The 20,525-nt window shown below is 50.7% G+C and overlaps 1 protein-coding gene across 1 annotated transcript in view; it reads right to left on the bottom strand.

The window, feature by feature from the left end:
• Positions 1–8,824: 8,824 nt before the first annotated feature.
• Positions 8,825–20,525, bottom strand: part of LOC141164081 (histone H2B 1.1-like) — a 40,226-nt gene continuing 28,525 nt past the window's right edge. The window contains exon 3 of the mRNA XM_073649237.1: positions 8,825–9,252. Within this exon, the coding sequence (XP_073505338.1) occupies positions 8,825–9,252 (428 nt within the window). The remainder of the gene's footprint in view (positions 9,253–20,525) is intronic.

Below are 20,525 nucleotides of genomic sequence, written 5' to 3' on the forward strand. Positions count from 1 at the left end.
GGAGAGTAAAGTTCCAGTCTACAGAAAAGAAGGACTTGGGAGTTCTGGTTACAAGTTGAGCAATCAATATCAGGCAGCAGCAACAAAAGCAAATAAGATTTGAGGATGTATAAAGAGATCATTTGATCCCAATGTATTTGTGGCCTCTAGATATTTATAGAGGGGTAGCCTTTATAATATGGGATCCAGTTTGGGGCTCCACGTCTTAAAAGTATTAAAGGTGTCACCTAGATTAACATTAGCATGTTATGAAGGACTCATGCTGGGTCACCTCTCACTTAATGAACCCATTCTCTGAGCACTGGGTCCTAGTGCCCTCTGCTTCCAGTGTTCTCCTGGTAATGGGGGAGGATGGGCTGTTAACTCTTTCAGTGCTCAGCTGCATTTTCAGCAGTTTCTCAATGTTCAGATTGGTGTACACAGAATCATATAGGGAGTATACCAGCAGTATATGGAGAGTGCAGTCCAGGGGTAAAGAGCTCTATATGGGGGTTATATAGCACTATATGGATGAGGGTATAAAGATCATATGAGCAGCACGATGAGGATCTAAACACTGAATGGATTGTATGCTGCATTATATATAGGAACAAAGCACTATATGGAGGTATACAGCATATATGGAGGGTATACAGCACTATATAGGGGTATACAGCTCTATATGGAGGGTATACAGCTCTATATGGAGGGTATACAGCACTATATGGAGGGTATACAGCACTATATGGAGGGTATACAGCACTATATGGAGGGTATACAGCGCTATATGGAGGGTGATAACATCGTGTGGCCGTATACAGCTCTATATGGAGGGTGATAACATCATGTGGTTGTATACAGCGCTATATGGAGGGTAATAACATCATGTGGTCGTATACAGCGCTATATGGAGGGTAATAGCATCATGTGGCTGTATACAGCGCTATATGGAGGGTAATAACATCGTGTGGCCGTATACAGCGCTATATGGAGGGTAATAACATCATGTGGTCGTATACAGCGCTATATGGAGGGTAATAACATCATGTGGTCGTATACAGCGCTATATGGAGGGTAATAACATCATGTGGTCGTATACAGCGCTATATGGAGGGTAATAACATCATGTGGCCGTATACAGCGCTATATGGAGGGTAATAGCATCATGTGGCTGTATACAGCGCTATATGGAGGGTAATAACATCGTGTGGCCGTATACAGCGCTATATGGAGGGTGATAACATCATGTGGTCGTATACAGCGCTATATGGAGGGTAATAACATCATGTGGTCGTATACAGCGCTATATGGAGGGTAATAACATCATGTGGTCGTATACAGCGCTATATGGAGGGTAATAACATCGTGTGGCCGTATACAGCGCTATATGGAGGGTAATATCATGTGGCCGTATACAGCGCTATATGGAGGGTAATAACATCATGTGGCCGTATACAGCGCTATATGGAGCGTAATAACATCGTGTGGCCGTATACAGCGCTATATGGAGGGTAATAACATCATGTGGCCGTATACAGCGCTATATGGAGGGTAATAACATCATGTGGCCGTATACAGCGCTATATGGAGGGTAATAACATCATGTGGCCGTATACAGCGCTATATGGAGGGTAATAACATCGTGTGGCCGTATACAGCGCTATATGGAGGGTAATAACATCGTGTGGCCGTATACAGCGCTATATGGAGGGTAATAACATCGTGTGGTCGTATACAGCGCTATATGGAGGGTAATAACATCATGTGGCCGTATACAGCGCTATATGGAGGGTAATAACATCATGTGGCCGTATACAGCGCTATATGGAGGGTAATAACATCATGTGGCCGTATACAGCGCTATATGGAGGGTAATAACATCATGTGGTCGTATACAGCGCTATATGGAGGGTAATAACATCATGTGGCCGTATACAGCGCTATATGGAGGGTAATAACATCATGTGGCCGTATACAGCGCTATATGGAGGGTAATAACATCATGTGGCCGTATACAGCGCTATATGGAGGGTAATAACATCATGTGGCCGTATACAGCGCTATATGGAGGGTAATAACATCATGTGGCCGTATACAGCGCTATATGGAGGGTAATAACATCATGTGGCCGTATACAGCGCTATATGGAGGGTAATAACATCATGTGGCCGTATACAGTGTTAGATGGAGGTGTTACACGTGGTGCAGAGCGTTATATGGAGGTGTTACACGTGGTGCAGAGCGTTATATGGAGGTGTTACACGTGGTGCAGAGCGCTATATGGAGGTGTTACACGTGGTGCAGAGCGTTATATGGAGGCGTTACACGCGGTGCAGAGCGTTATATGGAGGTGTTACACGTGGTGCAGAGCGTTATATGGAGGTGTTACACGTGGTGCAGAGCGTTATATGGAGGCGTTACACGTGGTGCAGAGCGTTATATGGAGGCGTTACACGTGGTGCAGAGCGTTATATGGAGGCGTTACACGTGGTGCAGAGCGTTATATGGAGGTGTTACACGTGGTGCAGAGCGCTATATGGAGGTGTTACACGTGGTGCAGAGCGTTATATGGAGGCGTTACACGTGGTGCAGAGCGTTATATGGAGGTGTTACACGTGGTGCAGAGCGCTATATGGAGGTGTTACACGCGGTGCAGAGCGCTATATGGAGGTGTTACACGCGGTGCAGAGCGTTATATGGAGGTGTTACACGTGGTGCAGAGCGGTATATGGAGGCGTTACACGTGGTGCAGAGCGTTATATGGAGGCGTTACACGTGGTGCAGAGCGTTATATGGAGGTGTTACACGCGGTGCAGAGCGTTATATGGAGGTGTTACACGCGGTGCAGAGCGTTATATGGAGGTGTTACACGTGGTGCAGAGCGTTATATGGAGGCGTTACACGCGGTGCAGAGCGCTATATGGAGGTGTTACACGCGGTGCAGAGCGTTATATGGAGGTGTTACACGCGGTGCAGAGCGTTATATGGAGGTGTTACACGCGGTGCAGAGCGTTATATGGAGGTGTTACACGCGGTGCAGAGCGCTATATGGAGGTGTTACACGTGGTGCAGAGCGCTATATGGAGGTGTTACACGTGGTGCAGAGCGCTATATGGAGGTGTTACACGTGGTGCAGAGCGCTATATGGAGGTGTTACACGTGCAGAGCGCTATATGGAGGTGTTACACGTGGTGCAGAGCGCTATATGGAGGTGTTACACGTGGTGCAGAGCGTTATATGGAGGTGTTACACGTGGTGCAGAGCGTTATATGGAGGTGTTACACGTGGTGCAGAGCGTTATATGGAGGTGTTACACGTGGTGCAGAGCGCTATATGGAGGTGTTACACGCGGTGCAGAGTGTTATATGGAGGTGTTACACGTGGTGCAGAGCGCTATATGGAGGTGTTACACTTGGTGCAGAGCGTTATATGGAGGTGTTACACGTGGTGCAGAGCGTTATATGGAGGTGTTACACGTGGTGCAGAGCGTTATATGGAGGTGTTACACGCGGTGCAGAGCGTTATATGGAGGTGTTACACGCGGTGCAGAGCGTTATATGGAGGTGTTACACGTGGTGCAGAGCGTTATATGGAGGTGTTACACGTGGTGCAGAGCGTTATATGGAGGTGTTACACGCGGTGCAGAGCGTTATATGGAGGTGTTACACGCGGTGCAGAGCGTTATATGGAGGTGTTACACGTGGTGCAGAGCGTTATATGGAGGTGTTACACGTGGTGCAGAGCGTTATATGGAGGTGTTACACGTGGTGCAGAGCGGTATATGGAGGTGTTACACGTGCAGAGCGTTATATGGAGGTGTTACACGCGGTGCAGAGCGTTATATGGAGGTGTTACACGTGGTGCAGAGCGTTATATGGAGGTGTTACACGTGGTGCAGAACGTTATATGGAGGTGTTACACGTGGTGCAGAGCGTTATATGGAGGTGTTACACTTGGTGCAGAGCGTTATATGGAGGTGTTACACGTGGTGCAGAGCGTTATATGGAGGTGTTACACGTGGTGCAGAGCGGTATATGGCCTTGTATAGCGCTATATGGATGTATATTGTACTATAAAAAGTCATATAGCGCTATATGGGCTTACAAAGCATTACATGGAGGCTATATGGCATTATTTGGGCATAGACAGGATAACAAGGAGGATTTCAGCAGTATGACAGTATACAGCCCTGTATGGCAGCATATATTCACTATGGATGGGGAGTATGCAGCACAATATGTGGTTAAGTATCACTGTACGGAGGGGGCATACAGCACAATATAGGGATTTTAAACTCTTATTGGAGTCTATACAGCACTATATGGGGGTACATAGCACTACATGGTGGCATACAGCAACTATATGGGGTGTGCATATATATATTTGGATATCTCACCCCATATACATCAAGTGTGAGTTGTGGTGTCCATGCACCACACTGTGCTGCCACATGGGAGGTGAGGACGGTGCAGTAACAGGGTCACACTGCAGAGCTCAGTGCTGCCATCAGGAGGGCATCTGCCCACATTACACTCTGTCTCCTCTAGTGCACGGTGCCATTCACAGATCATGGACCGGACAGCAGCTTTATTACTCAGCACCTCACACTACAAGACATGGCGGGTGAGGATGAAGTAGATGATATCGAACCAGTGAATGCCAGTCACAGCACCAGATCATAGACAATCATCAGTCCCACTGATCCGCAATCGGTGAGGGGGTAACCTACCACCTATTGCTAAATAACTTTTCTCAGACTATTCCCAATATTCTGCATCTCACTGCAATTCATCTCCTTCCTCTAATCCCTTATACCCCTGTCAGAACCAATTGAATTAATTCTGAATAATATGATGCATGCAGACTGTACCTTACTGGCCACCACCGCACTCTAATCAGCATCTCTGTTTATCCATTCCTCTTACAGGTACGTGACCCAACTTTGCCATCCTGATTTCCATGCAGCCTTCCCTATATCTCTCTGCTCCTACTATATACTAATGGTACGTGACCCAAGTTACACTACCCACCCCCCACTTTCATTTATGACCCTGCTTACTGAACCTTTGAGTATCCTACATCTGGTTCAGCCTTAATCAGCTGATCAAGATGAGCACAGACCACTCCCATCTGGTTCACAGCTGAATGCATTCTGTTACAAATATATTGAGAGCCAGGAGTTTGTGTCAGACTTCAGTCTGTGTCCCTCAGCTTAAATGTCCATTAGCTGAAGTGTCTGAAATTTGAATTAATTCTGAATTGAATCTGAAGTGAACTGAAGGTAACTGGATACTAAGTCACAGTAAACAATGTTTGTCTTTGTTCTCACTCTCACCCCCTTAATCCTTCACTTCTTTCAACCACCCCTAATCCCTACACCTGGAAAGGAACTCTTCATCTCTCCCTCCATTCTCCCCACCCATCTCACCTCCTCCTTAGAGCTATTCCACAACATACAATCCTTTGTCTTCAAACACAGACAGCCACCTCATGCCCTCTCCTGCTCCCACCTAATAACACTTTCTCTACTCCTCCTTACTGCTGGCGACATCTCTCCAAATCCTGGCCCTCCTCACCACATCCTTACATTCACTTCCACCTCCTACCCCCGATCTATCCCAAACTCTCATAACCCTTATACCCATCCGCCCAGCCCCCGCTTCCCCAGTTCCACTAACAGGAGCTCTATGGAACGCTCGCTCTGTCTGCAATAAACTTTCCTACATTCACGATCTCTTCATCACTAACAAGCTTTCCTTCCTCGGCATCACTGAAACCTGGCTCACCCCCTCCGACACAGCCTCTCCTGCTGCACTTTCGTATGGCGGATTACACCTCTCCCATACCCCCCGCCCCACCAGCAAGCACGGTGGAGGAATAGGTTTCCTCCTCTCAGAAAACTGCCCCTTCACCCAGATCCCACTGCCGCCCGCAATTACTCTCCCGTCTTTTGAAGTGCACTGCGTGCGCGTCTACTCCCCATCCAACCTCCAACTGGCTGTCATCTACCGCCCCCCCAGGATCAACCACCACTTTCTTTGAACACTTCACTTGGCTGCTTCATTTCCTCTCCGTTGACATCCCCACTATCCTCATGGGCGACTTTAACATCCCCATTGACACTTCCCTCTCAGCTGCCTCTAAGCTTCTATCCCTCACTTCCTCCTTTGGTCTTACTCAGTGGTCTTCCACACCCACCCACAAAGATAGCCACACACTGGACCTCATCTTCACCCGCCTCTGTTCCCTATCTAACCTCTCTAACTCACCTCTCCCTCTTTCTGACCACAACCTACTCCCGTTCTCTTCTCTCTCCTCCCCGGGGCAACAATCCCCACTCCACAAACTTGCATACCCTCGCAGAAATCTCTAACACCTTGACCTACACTCACTCTCTGAATCCCTCCTCCCTCTTACAGACATTAGTTCCTTACATGATGCAGATGCTGCTGCCACTTTATACAACACCACAACAGCTGCAGCTCTCGATTCGGTCGCCCCCCTCACGCATACCAAAGCTCGCACAATCAACAGACAACCCTGGCACACCAGCCTAACTAAAGAACTGCGACGGGCCTCCAGGGTTGCTGAACGTAGATGGAAAAGATCCCACTCCCATGAGCACTTCATCGCATTCAAACTGTCCCTCACTACCTTCAAGTCCACACTCACTGCAGCAAAACAAACATACTTTGCATCTCTCATATCCTCCCTGTCTCACAACCCTAAACAACTATTCAACACCTTAAATTCTCTCCTCCGTCCCCTAGTGTCTCCTTCCTTTCCTCTCCTCTCATCTCAGTCGAAGACTTTGCCTCATTCTTCAAGCAGAAGATTGACACCATCAGACAAAGCTTTTGCCTAAAGCTCCCACAGCCCCTCCCCACACCTACTCAACCCTCTTCCTCCAAAACCACCTTCTCCACCATTTCTGAAGATCAACTTTCCTCTTTACTCTCCAAATCACACCTCACCACCTGTAAACTTGACCCAATCCCGTCCCACCTCATCCCAAACCTTACCACTATCTTCATCCCAGCTCTAGCCCACCTCTTCAACCTGTCATCAACAACTGGTGTTTTCCCCTCATGCTTCAAACATGCCTCAATCACACCCATCCTCAAAAAGCCCTCCCTTGACCCATCCTCTGTGTCTAGCTATCGCCCCATATCACTTCTCCCCTATGCCTCAAAACTACTGGAACAACATGTCCATTCTGAGCTGTCCTCCCACCTCTCCTCCTGCTCCCTCTTTGACCGCCTACAATCTGGTTTCCGACCGCACCATTCTACTGAAACTGCACTGACTAAAGTCACAAACGACCTACTAGCCGCCAAATCTAAGCGGCACTACTCTGTCCTCCTCCTCCTAGACCTGTCATCTGCCTTTGACACAGTGGACCATTCCCTCTTACTACAGACTCTCTCATCTGTTGGCATCACAGACTTGGCCCTATCCTGGATCTCCTCATACCTAACAGAACGGACATTGTGTCTCCCACTCACACACCACCTCCTCATCTCACCCCCTATCTGTCGGTGTCCCCCAAGGTTCAGTTCTAGGACCCCTGCTCTTCTCCATCTACACCTTAGGCCTGGGACAGCTCATAGTCTCATGGCTTTCATTATCACCTCTATGCTGATGACACACAGATCTACCTCTCTGGACCCGATATCACCTCCTTATTAACCAAAATCCCACAATGTCTGTCCGCTATTTCATCCTTCTTCTCTGCCAGATTTCTAAAACTTAACATGGACAAAACAGAATTCATCATCTTTCCGCCATCTCATTCAACTCTCCCAACTGACCTATCTATCAACGTCAATGGCTGCCCACCCTCCCCAGTCCCTCAAGCTCGCTGCCTTGGGGTAACCCTGGACTCGGAACTCTCCTTCAAACCACATAGCCAAGCCCTTTCCACTTCCTGCCGACTCCAACTCAAAAATATCTCCCGGATCCGCACATTCCTAAACCATGAATCTGCAAAAACACTAGTCCATGCCCTCATCATCTCCCGCCTTGACTACTGCAACCTCCTGCTCTGTGGCCTCCCCTCTAACACTCTTGCACCCCTCCAATCTATCATAAACTCTGCTGCTCGACTAATCAACCTGTCCCCCCGCTATTCCCCAGCCTCTCCTCTCTGTCAATCTCTTCACTGGCTCCCCATTGCTCAGAGACCCCAGTTCAAAACCCTAACCATGACATACAAAGCCATTCACAACCTGTCTCCTCCATATATCTCCAACCTAGTCTCCCGTTACATACCTGCACGCAACCTCCGATCCTCACAAGATCTCCTGCTCTACTCCCCTCTTATCTCCTCCTCCCACAACCGTATACAAGATTTCTCTCGTGCTTCCGCCCTACTCTGGAACTCTCTACCCCAACGTATCAGACTCTCGCCTACCGTGGAAACCTTCAAAAGGAACCTGAAGACCCACCTCTTCCGACAAGCCTACACCCTGCAGTAACCACCGCTCCATCATACCGCTGCACGACCAGCTCTACCCTCACCTACTATATCCTCACCCATCCCTCGTAGCTTGTGAGCCCTCGCGGGCAGGGTCCTCGCTCCTCCTGTACCAGTCGCTGTCACATTGTGTTCAAGATTATTGTAATTGTTCTTGTATTATACCCCTTTTTCACAAGTAAAGCGCCATGGAATAAATGGCGCTATAATAATAAATAATAACCAATCTGTTAACACGTTATCTGTCAGTGCAGCCACATATTTCCTGGAGAGAACAGTGGAATACAGAAGCAGCCACAGCTCTGATATAGACGGGGTGGGTGGCTCTTAGAAGAGCCTTTGGGTTGTGGGTGTAGAGCTTGGAGCAGATCACTTGGCGCTGGTGTACTTGGTGACGGCCTTGGTGCCCTCGGACACGGCGTGCTTGGCCAGCTCTCCGGGCAGCAGCAGGCGCACAGCGGTCTGGATCTCCCGGGAGGTGATGGTGGAGCGCTTGTTGTAGTGAGCCAGGCGGGAGGCTTCCCCTGCAATGCGCTCAAAGATGTCATTGACAAAGGAGTTCATGATGCCCTTGGCCTTGGAGGAGATGCCAGTGTCAGGGTGGACCCGCTTCAGCACCTTGTACACATAGATGGCATAGCTCTCCTTCCTGGTCTTCCTCCTCTTCTTGCCATCCTTCTTCTGAGTCTTGGTCACAGCTTTCTTGGAGCCATTCTTTGCCGCTGGTGCAGACTTGGCAGTGAACTGCGTGCGGCCGTGTCTGGTGAAATGCCGGCAATCAATCTGCACCGGTGGTCCTGTACAGATGTCGGGTAAGCTACCCCGGGCCCCGACAGTGAGTGGGCCCCTCTAATGGTCCAGGGCCCCGGCACTTGCCCGGGTGCACCGAGTGCTGACGCCGGCCCTGCCTGCAATGCAGGGCTGCCAACAGGAATTTCAGGGCCCAATAGTGGCAAAATTTTCAGGCCCCCTTGACACTCCGCCTCCATCCCTCAAACCTGTCACAGTCACACCGCCCACTCTAGGAAAAACTCCACTTCTGCACCACCTCCTCACCAATCACACATTAACAGTTCCTATCGAACACCATCTATCTATATATATAATTGTCTTATCCCGTCTGTCCAGGAAATCCCGCGTCGCTCATTGGTCTGGCAGCGGCCAATCAGCGCCGTGGGATTTCTGAAAAAAAGATGGCGGCTGTTAGCGGCTCATCTGCCGGACGGAGGTTTACGGCGATGCAGCGGGAAGATGAGCGGCGCAAGCAGCACAACTACCCCGACTGGCGCCGCTGACTTCCATGCGGCTAACGTCGGAAGATCAGCGGCTTGGCCCGCTGATCTCCCGACAGCAAGTGTGAACGGAGGACCGGGGAGCGGCGCCGCCGGTCGGGATGCTTCTGCTGCGAGTAGCCGCTCATCTCTCGGCTTCTCGCAGCAGAAGGAGCCGCACAGGCAGCGCCGCTCCCCGGTCCTCGCTAATACGGAGCCGCACAAGCAGCGCCGCTCCCGGGCCCACACTAATACGACGCTGGTTGGTCGCGGTGGCCGGCCGCGACCAATCAGCGAGATGTCCGGCAAATTTAAACGCCGCTCTGCTGATTAATCGCGGCCGGCCACCGCGACCAATGAGCGAGATGGGCGGCAAATTTAAACGCCGCTGTGCTGATTGGTCGCGCCCAGCGTCGGCAGCCAATCATCGATTTTGGCGCCACATTTAAATAGCCTCCGCGACCAATCAGTACAGCGGTGTTTAAATGTGGAGCCAAGATCGGTGATTGGTCGCGGCCGATATTTAAATTTGGCGCCTAAATCGGTGATTGGTCGCGGGCCAAGACCGCGACCAATCACCGATTTGTGCGGCACATTTATATAGCGGCCGCGACGAATTGGATGTCAGCGCCGCTCCCCGGTCCTCCCTTCACACCCTAGCCGCATGGATGTCAGCGGCGCTGCCTGTGCGGATACTTCCGCTGCGAGAACCCGGGACATGAGCGGGCGCTCGCAGCAGAAGTATCCCGACCTGCAGCGCGCGCTCCCCGGTCCTCCCTTGACACCCTAGCCGCTGATGTCCCCACAGTATCCGCATGGTGTTAATAAGGTCCGGACATTTGTGTTAAAAATCGCTGATTGGTCGCCGACACTATTTAAATGTGGCGCCAAAATCGGTGATTGGTCGTGCCCAGCGTCGGCGACCAATCAGCGATTTTTAACACAAATGTTCGGACCTTAGTAACACTATGCGGATACTGTGGGGACATCTGCGGCTAGGGTGTGAAGGGAGGACCGGGGAGCGGCGCTGACATCCATGCGGCTAGGGTGTGAAGGGAGGACCGGGGAGCGGCGCTGCGGGTCTGTATACTTCTGCTGCGAGCAGTCGCTCATCTCCCGGCTTCTCGCAGCGGAAGTAGCCGCAAAGGCAGCTGCGCTCCCCGGTCCTCACTAATACGATTCCGCTCCCCGGTCCTCACCAATACGATTCGCTGATTGGTCGCGCTCTCCGCACGCGTCCAATCAGCGAGATTGGCGCCAAATTTAAACAATGCTCTGCTGATTGGTCGCGGCTGGAGTCCACGACCAATCAGCAGTATTGGCGCCAAATTTAAACCCCGCTCTGCTGATTGGTCGCAGTTGCCGGCCGAGATCAATCAGCAGTATTCGCGACAAATTTAAACACCGCTCTGCTGATTAGTCGCCGTCCGCGACCAATCAGCAATATTGGCGCAAAATTTAAACACCGCTCTGCTAATTGGTCGCGGCTGGAGTCCGCAACCAATCAGCAGTATTGGCGCCTAATTTAAACCCCGCTCTGCTGATTGGTCACGGACGGCAACCGCGACCAATCAGCAGTGTTGGCGCCAAATTTAAACAATGCTCTGCTGATTGGTCGCGGTCGCCGTCCGCAACCAATCAGCATTTGTGGCGCCAAATTTAAACCCTGCTCTGCTGATTGGTCGCGGTTGCTGGCCGACATCAATCAGCAGTATTGGCGCCAAATTTAAACCCCGTTCTGCTGATTGGTCGCGGTTGACGGCCATGACCAATCAGCAGTATTGGCGCCAAATTTAAACCCCGCTCTGCTGATTGGTCGCGACCGCCGGCCGCCACCAATCAGCGATTTTGGCGCCAAATTTAAACCCCGCTCTGCTGATTGGTCGTGGTTGCCGGCCGCGACTAATCAGAATTATTGGCGCCAAATTGCCGGCCGCGACTAATCAGCATTATTGCCGCAAAATTTAAACACCGCTCTGCTGAATGGCCGTGACCAATCACCATTATTGCCGCAAAATTTAAACCCCGCTCCGCTGATTGGTCACGTTCGCTGACCAGCATTAGGCGCAAAATTGAAACCCCGCTCTGCTGATTAGTCGCGGTTACCAGTCGCAAATAATCAGCATTATTGGCGCCAAATTTAAACACCGCTCTGCTGATTGGTCCCAGCCGTGACCAACCACCATTATTGGCGCCAAATTTAAATAGCGCTCTGCTGATTGGTTGCGGCCAGCGGTCGCGACCAATCAGCATTATTGGCGCCAAATTTAAACCCCGCTCTGCTGATTGGTCGCGACCGCTGGCCGCAACCAATCAGCATTATTGGCGCCAAATTTAAACCCCGCTCTGCTGATTAGTCGCGACCGCCGGCCGTGACCAATCTGCGATATAGCCGCCAAATTTTAACACCGCTTTTGTGATTGGTCACTTTTGCCGGCATCAACCAATCAGCGATTTTGGCGCCAAATTTAAACACCGCTCTGCTGATTGGTCGCAGTTGCCGGCCGAGATCAATCAGCAGTATTCGCGACAAATTTAAACACCGCTCTGCTGATTAGTCGCCGTCCGCGATCAATCAGCAATATTGGCGCAAAATTTAAACACCGCTCTGCTAATTGGTCGCGGCTGGAGTCCGCAACCAATCAGCAGTATTGGCGCCTAATTTAAACCCCGCTCTGCTGATTGGTCACGGACGGCAACCGCGACCAATCAGCAGTATTGGCGCCAAATTTAAACCCCGCTCTGCTGATTGGTTGCGACCGCCGGCCGCCACCAAAATTTAAACACCGCTCTGCTGAATGGTCGCGGCCGTGACCAATCAGCGATTTTGGCGCCAAATTTAAACACCGCTCTGCTGATTGGTCGCGACCGCCGGCCGTGACCAATCTGCGATATTGGCGCCAAATATAAACCCCGCTCTGCTGATGGGTCGCGTTCGCTGGCCGTGACCAATCAGCATTATTGGTGCCAAAGTTAAACCCCGCTCTGCTGATTAGTCGCGGTTACCAGTCGCAAATTATCAGCGATTTTGGCGCCAAATTTAAACCCCGCTCTGCTAATTGGTCGCGGATGCCGGCCGTGACTAATCAGCATTATTGGCGCCAAATTTAAACACCGCTCTGCTGATTGGTTGCGGCCAGCAACCGTGACCAATCAGCAGTATTGGCGCCAAATTTAAACCCCGCTCTGCTGATTGGTCGCGGTTGCCGGCCGAGATCAATCAGCAGTAATGGCGCCAAACTTAAACACCGCTCTGCTGATTAGTCGCGGTCGCCGTCCGCGACCAATCAGCAATATTAGCGCAAAATTTAAACACCGCTCTGCTTATTGGTCGCGGTCGCCGTCCGCAACCAATCAGCATTTGTGGCGCCAAATTTAAACCCTGCTCTGCTGATTGGTCGCGGTTGCTGGCCGACATCAATCAGCAGTATTGGCGCCAAATTTAAACCCCGCTCTGCTGATTGGTCGCGGTTGACGGCCATGACCAATCAGCAGTATTGGCGCCAAATTTAAACCCCGCTCTGCTGATTGGTCGCGACCGCCACCAATCAGCGATTTTGGCGCCAAATTTAAACCCCGCTCTGCTGATTGGTCGTGGTTGCCGGCCGCGACTAATCAGAATTATTGGCGCCAAATTGCCGGCCGCGACTAATCAGCATTATTGCCGCAAAATTTAAACACCGCTCTGCTGAATGGCCGTGACCAATCACCATTATTGCCGCAAAATTTAAACCCCGCTCCGCTGATTGGTCACGTTCGCTGACCAGCATTAGGCGCAAAATTGAAACCCCGCTCTGCTGATTAGTCGCGGTTACCAGTCGCAAATAATCAGCATTATTGGCGCCAAATTTAAACACCGCTCTGCTGATTGGTCCCAGCCGTGACCAACCACCATTATTGGCGCCAAATTTAAATAGCGCTCTGCTGATTGGTCGCGACCGCTGGCCGCAACCAATCAGCATTATTGGCGCCAAATTTAAACCCCGCTCTGCTGATTAGTCGCGACCGCCGGCCGTGACCAATCTGCGATATAGCCGCCAAATTTTAACACCGCTTTTGTGATTGGTCACTTTTGCCGGCATCAACCAATCAGCGATTTTGGCGCCAAATTTAAACACCGCTCTGCTGATTGCGCCCTGTCGGCCGCATACATATTCTAGAATACCCGATGCATTAGAATCGGGCCATCATCTAGTCTATATATATATATATATATATATATATATATATATATATATATATATATATATATATATATATATATATATATATATATATATAATCGTCTTATCCCGTCTGTCTGTCTTTCGTTCTGTCTGTCCAGGAAATCCCGTGTCGCTCATTGGTCCGGCAGCGGCCAATCAGCGCCGTGGGATTTCTGAAAAAAGATGGCCGTTAGCGGCTCATCTGCGGGACGGAGCTCAGCGGCGCTGCAGCCGGGAGATGACCGGCGCGAGGCGCTCATCTCCCAGCCGGTACCAGCAGCAGGACCTCGACCGCCAGACCCATCTGAGGGACGGAGATGCAGCCGGGAGATGACCGGCACGAGGCGCTCATCTCCCGGCCGGTAGAAGCGGAAGGACCGCCAGCGTCGCTGACCTCCATGCGGAAGGGAGGACTGGGGAGCGGCGCTGCGGGTCGGGATACTTCTACTGCGAGCGCCCGCTCATGTCCCGGGTTCTCGCTGCGGAAGTAACCGCACAGGGAGTGCCGCTCCCCGGTCCTCACCAAGACGATTCGATGATTGGTCGTGCTCTTCGGACCCGACCAGTCTCTGATCTTACCGCAAAAGTTAAACACTACTGTGCTGATTGGTCGCGGACGCTGCCCGCGACAAATCACTGATTTGTGTGGCACATTTAAATAGCGTCGGCGACCAATCAGCGATTTTTAACACAAATGTCCGGACCTTTGTAACACCATGCGGATACTGTGGGGACATCAGCGGCTAGGGTCAAGGGAGGACCGGGGAGCGGCCCTGACATCCAATTGGTCGCGGCCGCTTTTAAATTTGGCGCCCAAATAGGTGATTGGTCGCGGGCAGCGTCCGCGACCAGTCAGCACAGTAGTGTTTAACTTTTGCGGCAAGATCAGTGATTGGTCGCGGGCAAAGACCGCGACCAATCACTGATTTGTGCGGCACATTTAAATAGCGGCCGCGACCAATTGGATGTCAGCGCCGCTCCCCGGTCCTCCCTTCACACCCTAGCTGCATGGATGTCTGAGGCGCTGCCTGTGCGGATACTTCCGCTGCGAGAACCCGGGACATGAGCGGGCGCTCGCAGCAGAAGTATCCCGACCCGCAGCGCCGCTCCCCGGTCCTCCCTTCACACCCTAGCCGCTGATGTCCCCACAGTATCCGCATGGTGTTACAAAGGTCCGGACATTTGTGTTAAAAATCGCTGATTGGTTGCCGACGCTGGGCGCGACCAATCACCGATTTTAGCGCCACATTTAAACACCGCTCTGCTGCTTGCGCCCGGTCGGCCGCATACCTATTCTAGAATACCCAATGCATTAGAATCGGGCCACCATCTAGTCTATATATATCCCGTCTGTCTGTCTGTCCAGGAAATCCCGTGTCGCTCATTGGTCCGGCCACGGACAATTAGCGACGCGGGATTTGAGAAAAAGATGGCGGCCATTAGCGGCTCATCTGCAGGACGACGGTCAGCGGCGATGCAGCCAGGAGATGACCGGCGCGAGGCGATCATCTCCCGGCCGCTAGCAGCAGAAGGACCCCGACCGGCGGCGCTGCTGACCTCCATGCGGTTAGGGTGTCAAGGGAGGAGCGGGGCGCGGCGCTGCCAGTCGGGATACTTCTGCTGTGAGCAGCCGCTCATCTCCCGGCTTCTCGCAGCGGAAGTAGCCGTTCAGGCACCGCCGCTCCCCAGTCCTCACCAATACGACTCCGCTCCCCGGTCCTCATCAATACTATACGCTGATTAGTCGCGGCCGGAGACCGCGACCAATCAGTGATCTTGGCGCAAAATTTAAAGACCGCTGTGCTGATTGGTCGCGGCCGCTGCCCACGACCAATCAGCGATTATGGCGCCACATTTAAACACTGCTGTGCTGATTGGTCACGGATGCTGCCCGCGACCAAACAGCGATTTTGGCAGAAAATTTAAACAGCGGCCGCGACCAATCAGCGATCTTGGCGCCAAATTTAAACCCCGCTAGGCTGATTGGTCGCGGCCGCTGCCCGCGACCAATCAGCTATTTTGGAGACAAATGTCCGGTCCTTAGTAACACCATGCGGCTACTGTCGGGAGATCAGCGGCTAGGATGTCAAGGGAGGACCGGGGAGCGGCGCCGCCGGTCGGGATACTTCTGCTGCGAGCAGCCGCTCATCTCCCGGCTTCTAGCAGCGGAAGTAGCCGCACAGGCAGCGCCGCTCCCCGGTCCTCACTAATACAATTCGCTGATTGGTCGCGGCAGGAGGACGAGACCAATCAGTGATCTTGGCGCAAAATTTAAACACCGCTGTGCTGATTGGTCGCGGCCGCTGCCCGCGACCAATCAGCGATTTTGGCGCCACATTTAAACACTGCTGTGCTGATTGGTCGCAGACGCTGCCCGCGACCAATCAGCGATTTGACCGCAAAATTTAAACAGCGGCCGCGACCAATTAGTGATCTTGGCGCAAAATTTAAACACCGCTGTGCTGATTGGTCGCGGCCGCTGCCCGCGACAAATCAGCGATTTTACCGCAAAATTTAAACATGCTGTCCGGTCCTTAGTTACACGGCTCGCTGATTGGACGCGGCCCCAGGCCGCGACCAATCAGCGATATTTGCGCGAGATTTAAAACCCACTTCCATGATTGGTCGCGGACGCCGCCCGCGAGCAATCACCGATTTTCGCGCCAAATTTAAACACGCTCTCCGGCCAATTACCGCAGGATTTCAAATAAGTATGCCACCCACGGGAGATAGCAGGGCTGACTCCGCCCATGTGGTCATGTGACTCACCAACTGCCCATAACATACTGAGCATGTTTTCTCAGTCACACTGTGTGAGGGACTTCAGTCAGGTTTACTGAATACGTTCTGCCAGTGACCGCGCGCTGAAGAGATACTTCTTTACGCTTCCTATTTTATAATGGGTCGTAAGCGAAAATACGCCACGGAGGAAGACCGAAAAGCAGCAGAAGCAGCAAGTAAACGACAACGTCGAGAGCAACAGACACCACAACATACTGCCGCCAGACAAGCCGAGGATGCGGAATCTCACAGACAACGTCGGAAATGGGAGACACCGCAACACACTGCCGCCAGACAAGCCCAGGATGCGGAAGCTCACCAAAAACGCCGGGAACAGGAGACACCGCAACACACTGCCGCCAGACAAGCCCAGGATGCGGAAGCTAACCAAAAACGCCGGGAACAGAAGACACCGGAACACACTGCCGCCAGACAAGCCCAAGATGCCGAATCTCACCAAAAACGCCGGGAACAGGAGACACCGCAACACACTGCCGCCAGACAAGCCCAGGATGCCGAATCTCACAAAAAACACCGGGAACAGGAGACACCGCAACACACTGCCGCCAGACAAACCCAGGATGCCGAATCTCACCAAAAACGCCGGGAACAGGAGACACCGCAACACACTGCCGCCCGACAAGCCCTGTATGCGGAAGCTCACCAAAAACGCCGGGAACAGAAGACACCGCAACACACTGCCGCCAGACAAGCCCAGTATGCGGAAGCTCACCAAAAATGCCGGGAACAGGAGACACCGCAACACACTGCCGCCAGACAAGCTCAGGAAGCAGAATCTCACCAAAAACGCCGGAAAAAGGAGACACCGCAACACACTGTCGCCAGACAAGCCCAGGATGCGGAATCTCACAGACAACGTCGGGAACAAGAGACACCACAACACACTACCGCCAGACAAGCCCAGGATGCGGAATCTCACAGACAATGTCGGAAACAGGAGACACCACAACACACTGTGGCTAGACAGGAACACGATGCACAATCTCACAGACAATATCGGGAATGGGAAACACCGCAACACACTGTGGCTAGACAGGAACACGATGCGGAATCCCATAGACAATGTCGGCTGAATGAATCTCCAGAATCCAGGACAAACCGAGAACAACACGATCGCCAAATTTATCAAAAACGAATGCTCTACCAACTAAGGCAAACCCAGCAGAACATTCAACAACTTGCACATTACGTAACAGACAATGAAACTATAATTATTCAACACTACTGTGGGAATATGAATGTAGTTTGTTCTAAATGCGACTCTCCGAATTTCATCGAGAAAAAACATCTGACAATCAGTTTACTCAATGCTGCCAAAAAGGAAAAGTTATGCTACCAAGACGTCACTACTCAGATCTGTTTGAGCAGTTGATGAAAGGAACGCATGAACACAGTAGAAATTTTATGGAAAATATCAGAAGTATCAACAGTTCTCATGCGTTTGCTTCATTTGGTGCCAACATTGCACCGCCCCCTGGATTCGGACCGTATTGTTTTAAAATTCATGGCCAGATCTACCACCGCACTGGAACACTTCACCCAGAACTAGGACAACCACCAAAATTTGCACAATTATACATCTTTGATCCAAATGAGGCTACAGAACAAAGGATGAACCGAAAAGAAAATGAAAAGTGTAATGCAGAACTGATGAACCTAATTGCCGTTCATTTACAAACAATCAGCCCATTTGCTGCCGCATATCCATGCTAAAATACGGCGAAGCTGAGGAGGAACAGAGAGCTATACAAAATGGGACAGAAATGCCTTCTATTATCATGGCCATTAAACAAGAACGTCAACAAGATCCCCGATGTTACAACAAACCACGTGTAAGTGAGGTCGCAGTTGTTTTTCAAAACGATGATGGAGAGCCTCCTTTTCAAAGGGATATATTAGTCCATCTTAAGCCAGACAAAAACAACCCTTTCGTTCCTAAAACACAACGAATTAGCATTTTGCACAGCAACCTTGATGCTCTTCTGTTTCCGCTATTCTTTCCAAGCGGTGATCAAGGGTGGCATGAAAACCTACACCAGCAAGGAACTTCAAGAAGAATTACACAACTACAGTACTACAGTTTTCTTCTGTCTGTCCGAAATTACTTCAATCCTATTTTAAACGGTGGGAAACTGACAGTACTTAGTCGAAGCATACGTTAAAATTGAAGCTAGTCGGCTCAATTTCATACGAATGAACCAAAAACAACTTAAAGTTGAAGACTACTGCGTTCTTCAAGAACATTTGCAAAAACAATCCATTCAAAAAGGAATTCCAATTGGAAAAACAGTAATTCTCCCGTCGTCGTTTGAATGTAGCCCCCGCAACATGTAACAGCGTTATCAAGATGCAATGGCAATAGTAACAAAGTATGGAAGACCTGACATTTTTTTTAACAATGACCTGCAATCCTAAATGGCCGGAAATTACCGAAAATCTACAACCCTGGCAGCAAGTTGAAAACAAACCGGACTTAGTTGCACGCGTATTTCGACTAAAACTCAGCAGCCTTTTTAAAGACATCAAAAATGGGCGTTTTGGAACAGTCGTAGCAATGGTACACGTCATAGAGATTCAGAAATGAAGTCTCCCACATGCTCATATACTAATTATTTTAGACGCGGATTCCAAGTTTCGCACGGAGGCCGAAATTGACAACATAGTGTGGGCTGAAATTCCTAACCAAGAAAAGTATCCTGAATTGTATAATATTGTAATCTGTAATTTGGTTCATGGCCCATGCGGTGTAGCAAATCCAAAAAGTCCATGCATGGAAAACGGAAAGTGTACAAAAGGGTTTCCAAAGCAGTTGAAACAGCACACTGTTAAAGATTTGGACGGCTATCCATCCTACCGGCGACAACTGATTGATAACATTGTACACAACAAAAAGATTATAAATAACTCATGGATAGTTCCATACAACCCGTACTTATTAAAACGCTACAACTGTCACATCAACGTTGAAATCTGTGCTTCATAAAAAGTGTTAAATATCTTTTCAAGTACATCTACAAGGGGCATGACAAAGCTAACTTCGATACACAACAGAAAACAGTCAATCACGATGAATCATCACGTTTTGTTGACTCAAGATATGTCAGTGCTCCAGAAGATGCTTGGAGACCAATCAGTGATCTTGGCGCAAAATTTAAACACCGCTGTGCTGATTGGTCGCGGCCGCTGCCCGCGACCAATCACCGATGTTGACGCCACATTTAAACACTGCTGTGCTGATTGGTCGCGGACGCCAGATGCGACCAATCAGCGAGATTGGCGCCAAATTTAAACAACGCTCTGCTGATTGGTCGCGGACGCCAGCTGCGACCAATCAGTGAGATTGGCGCCAAATTTAAACATGGCTCTGCTGATTGGTCGCGGACGCCAGCCGCGACCAATCAGCGACATTGGCGCCAAATTTAAACGCCGCTCTGCCGATTGGTCCCGGTCGCTGGCCGCGACCAATCAGCACTATTGGCGCCAAATTTAAACAACACTCTGCTGATTGGTCGCGGCCGCCAGCCGCAACCAATCAGCGAGATTGGCGCCAAATTCAAACAACGCTCTGCTGATTGGTCGCGGCCAGCGACTGCGACCAATCAGCATTATTGGCGCCAATTTTAAACAACGTTCTGCTGATTGGTCGCGACCAGCGACCGCGACCAATCAGCATTATTGGCGCCAAATTTAAACACCGCTTTGCTAATTGGTCATGGTCGCCGGCCACGACCAATCAGCGATATTGGCGCCAAATTTAAACACCGTTTTGCTGATTGGTCGCGGTTGCGACTA

This window comes from Phyllobates terribilis, unplaced genomic scaffold (assembly GCF_046119375.1).
Source record: "Phyllobates terribilis strain yellow unplaced genomic scaffold, ASM4611937v1 Scaffold_10__3_contigs__length_209671492, whole genome shotgun sequence".
Lineage (NCBI taxonomy): Eukaryota > Metazoa > Chordata > Amphibia > Anura > Dendrobatidae > Phyllobates > Phyllobates terribilis.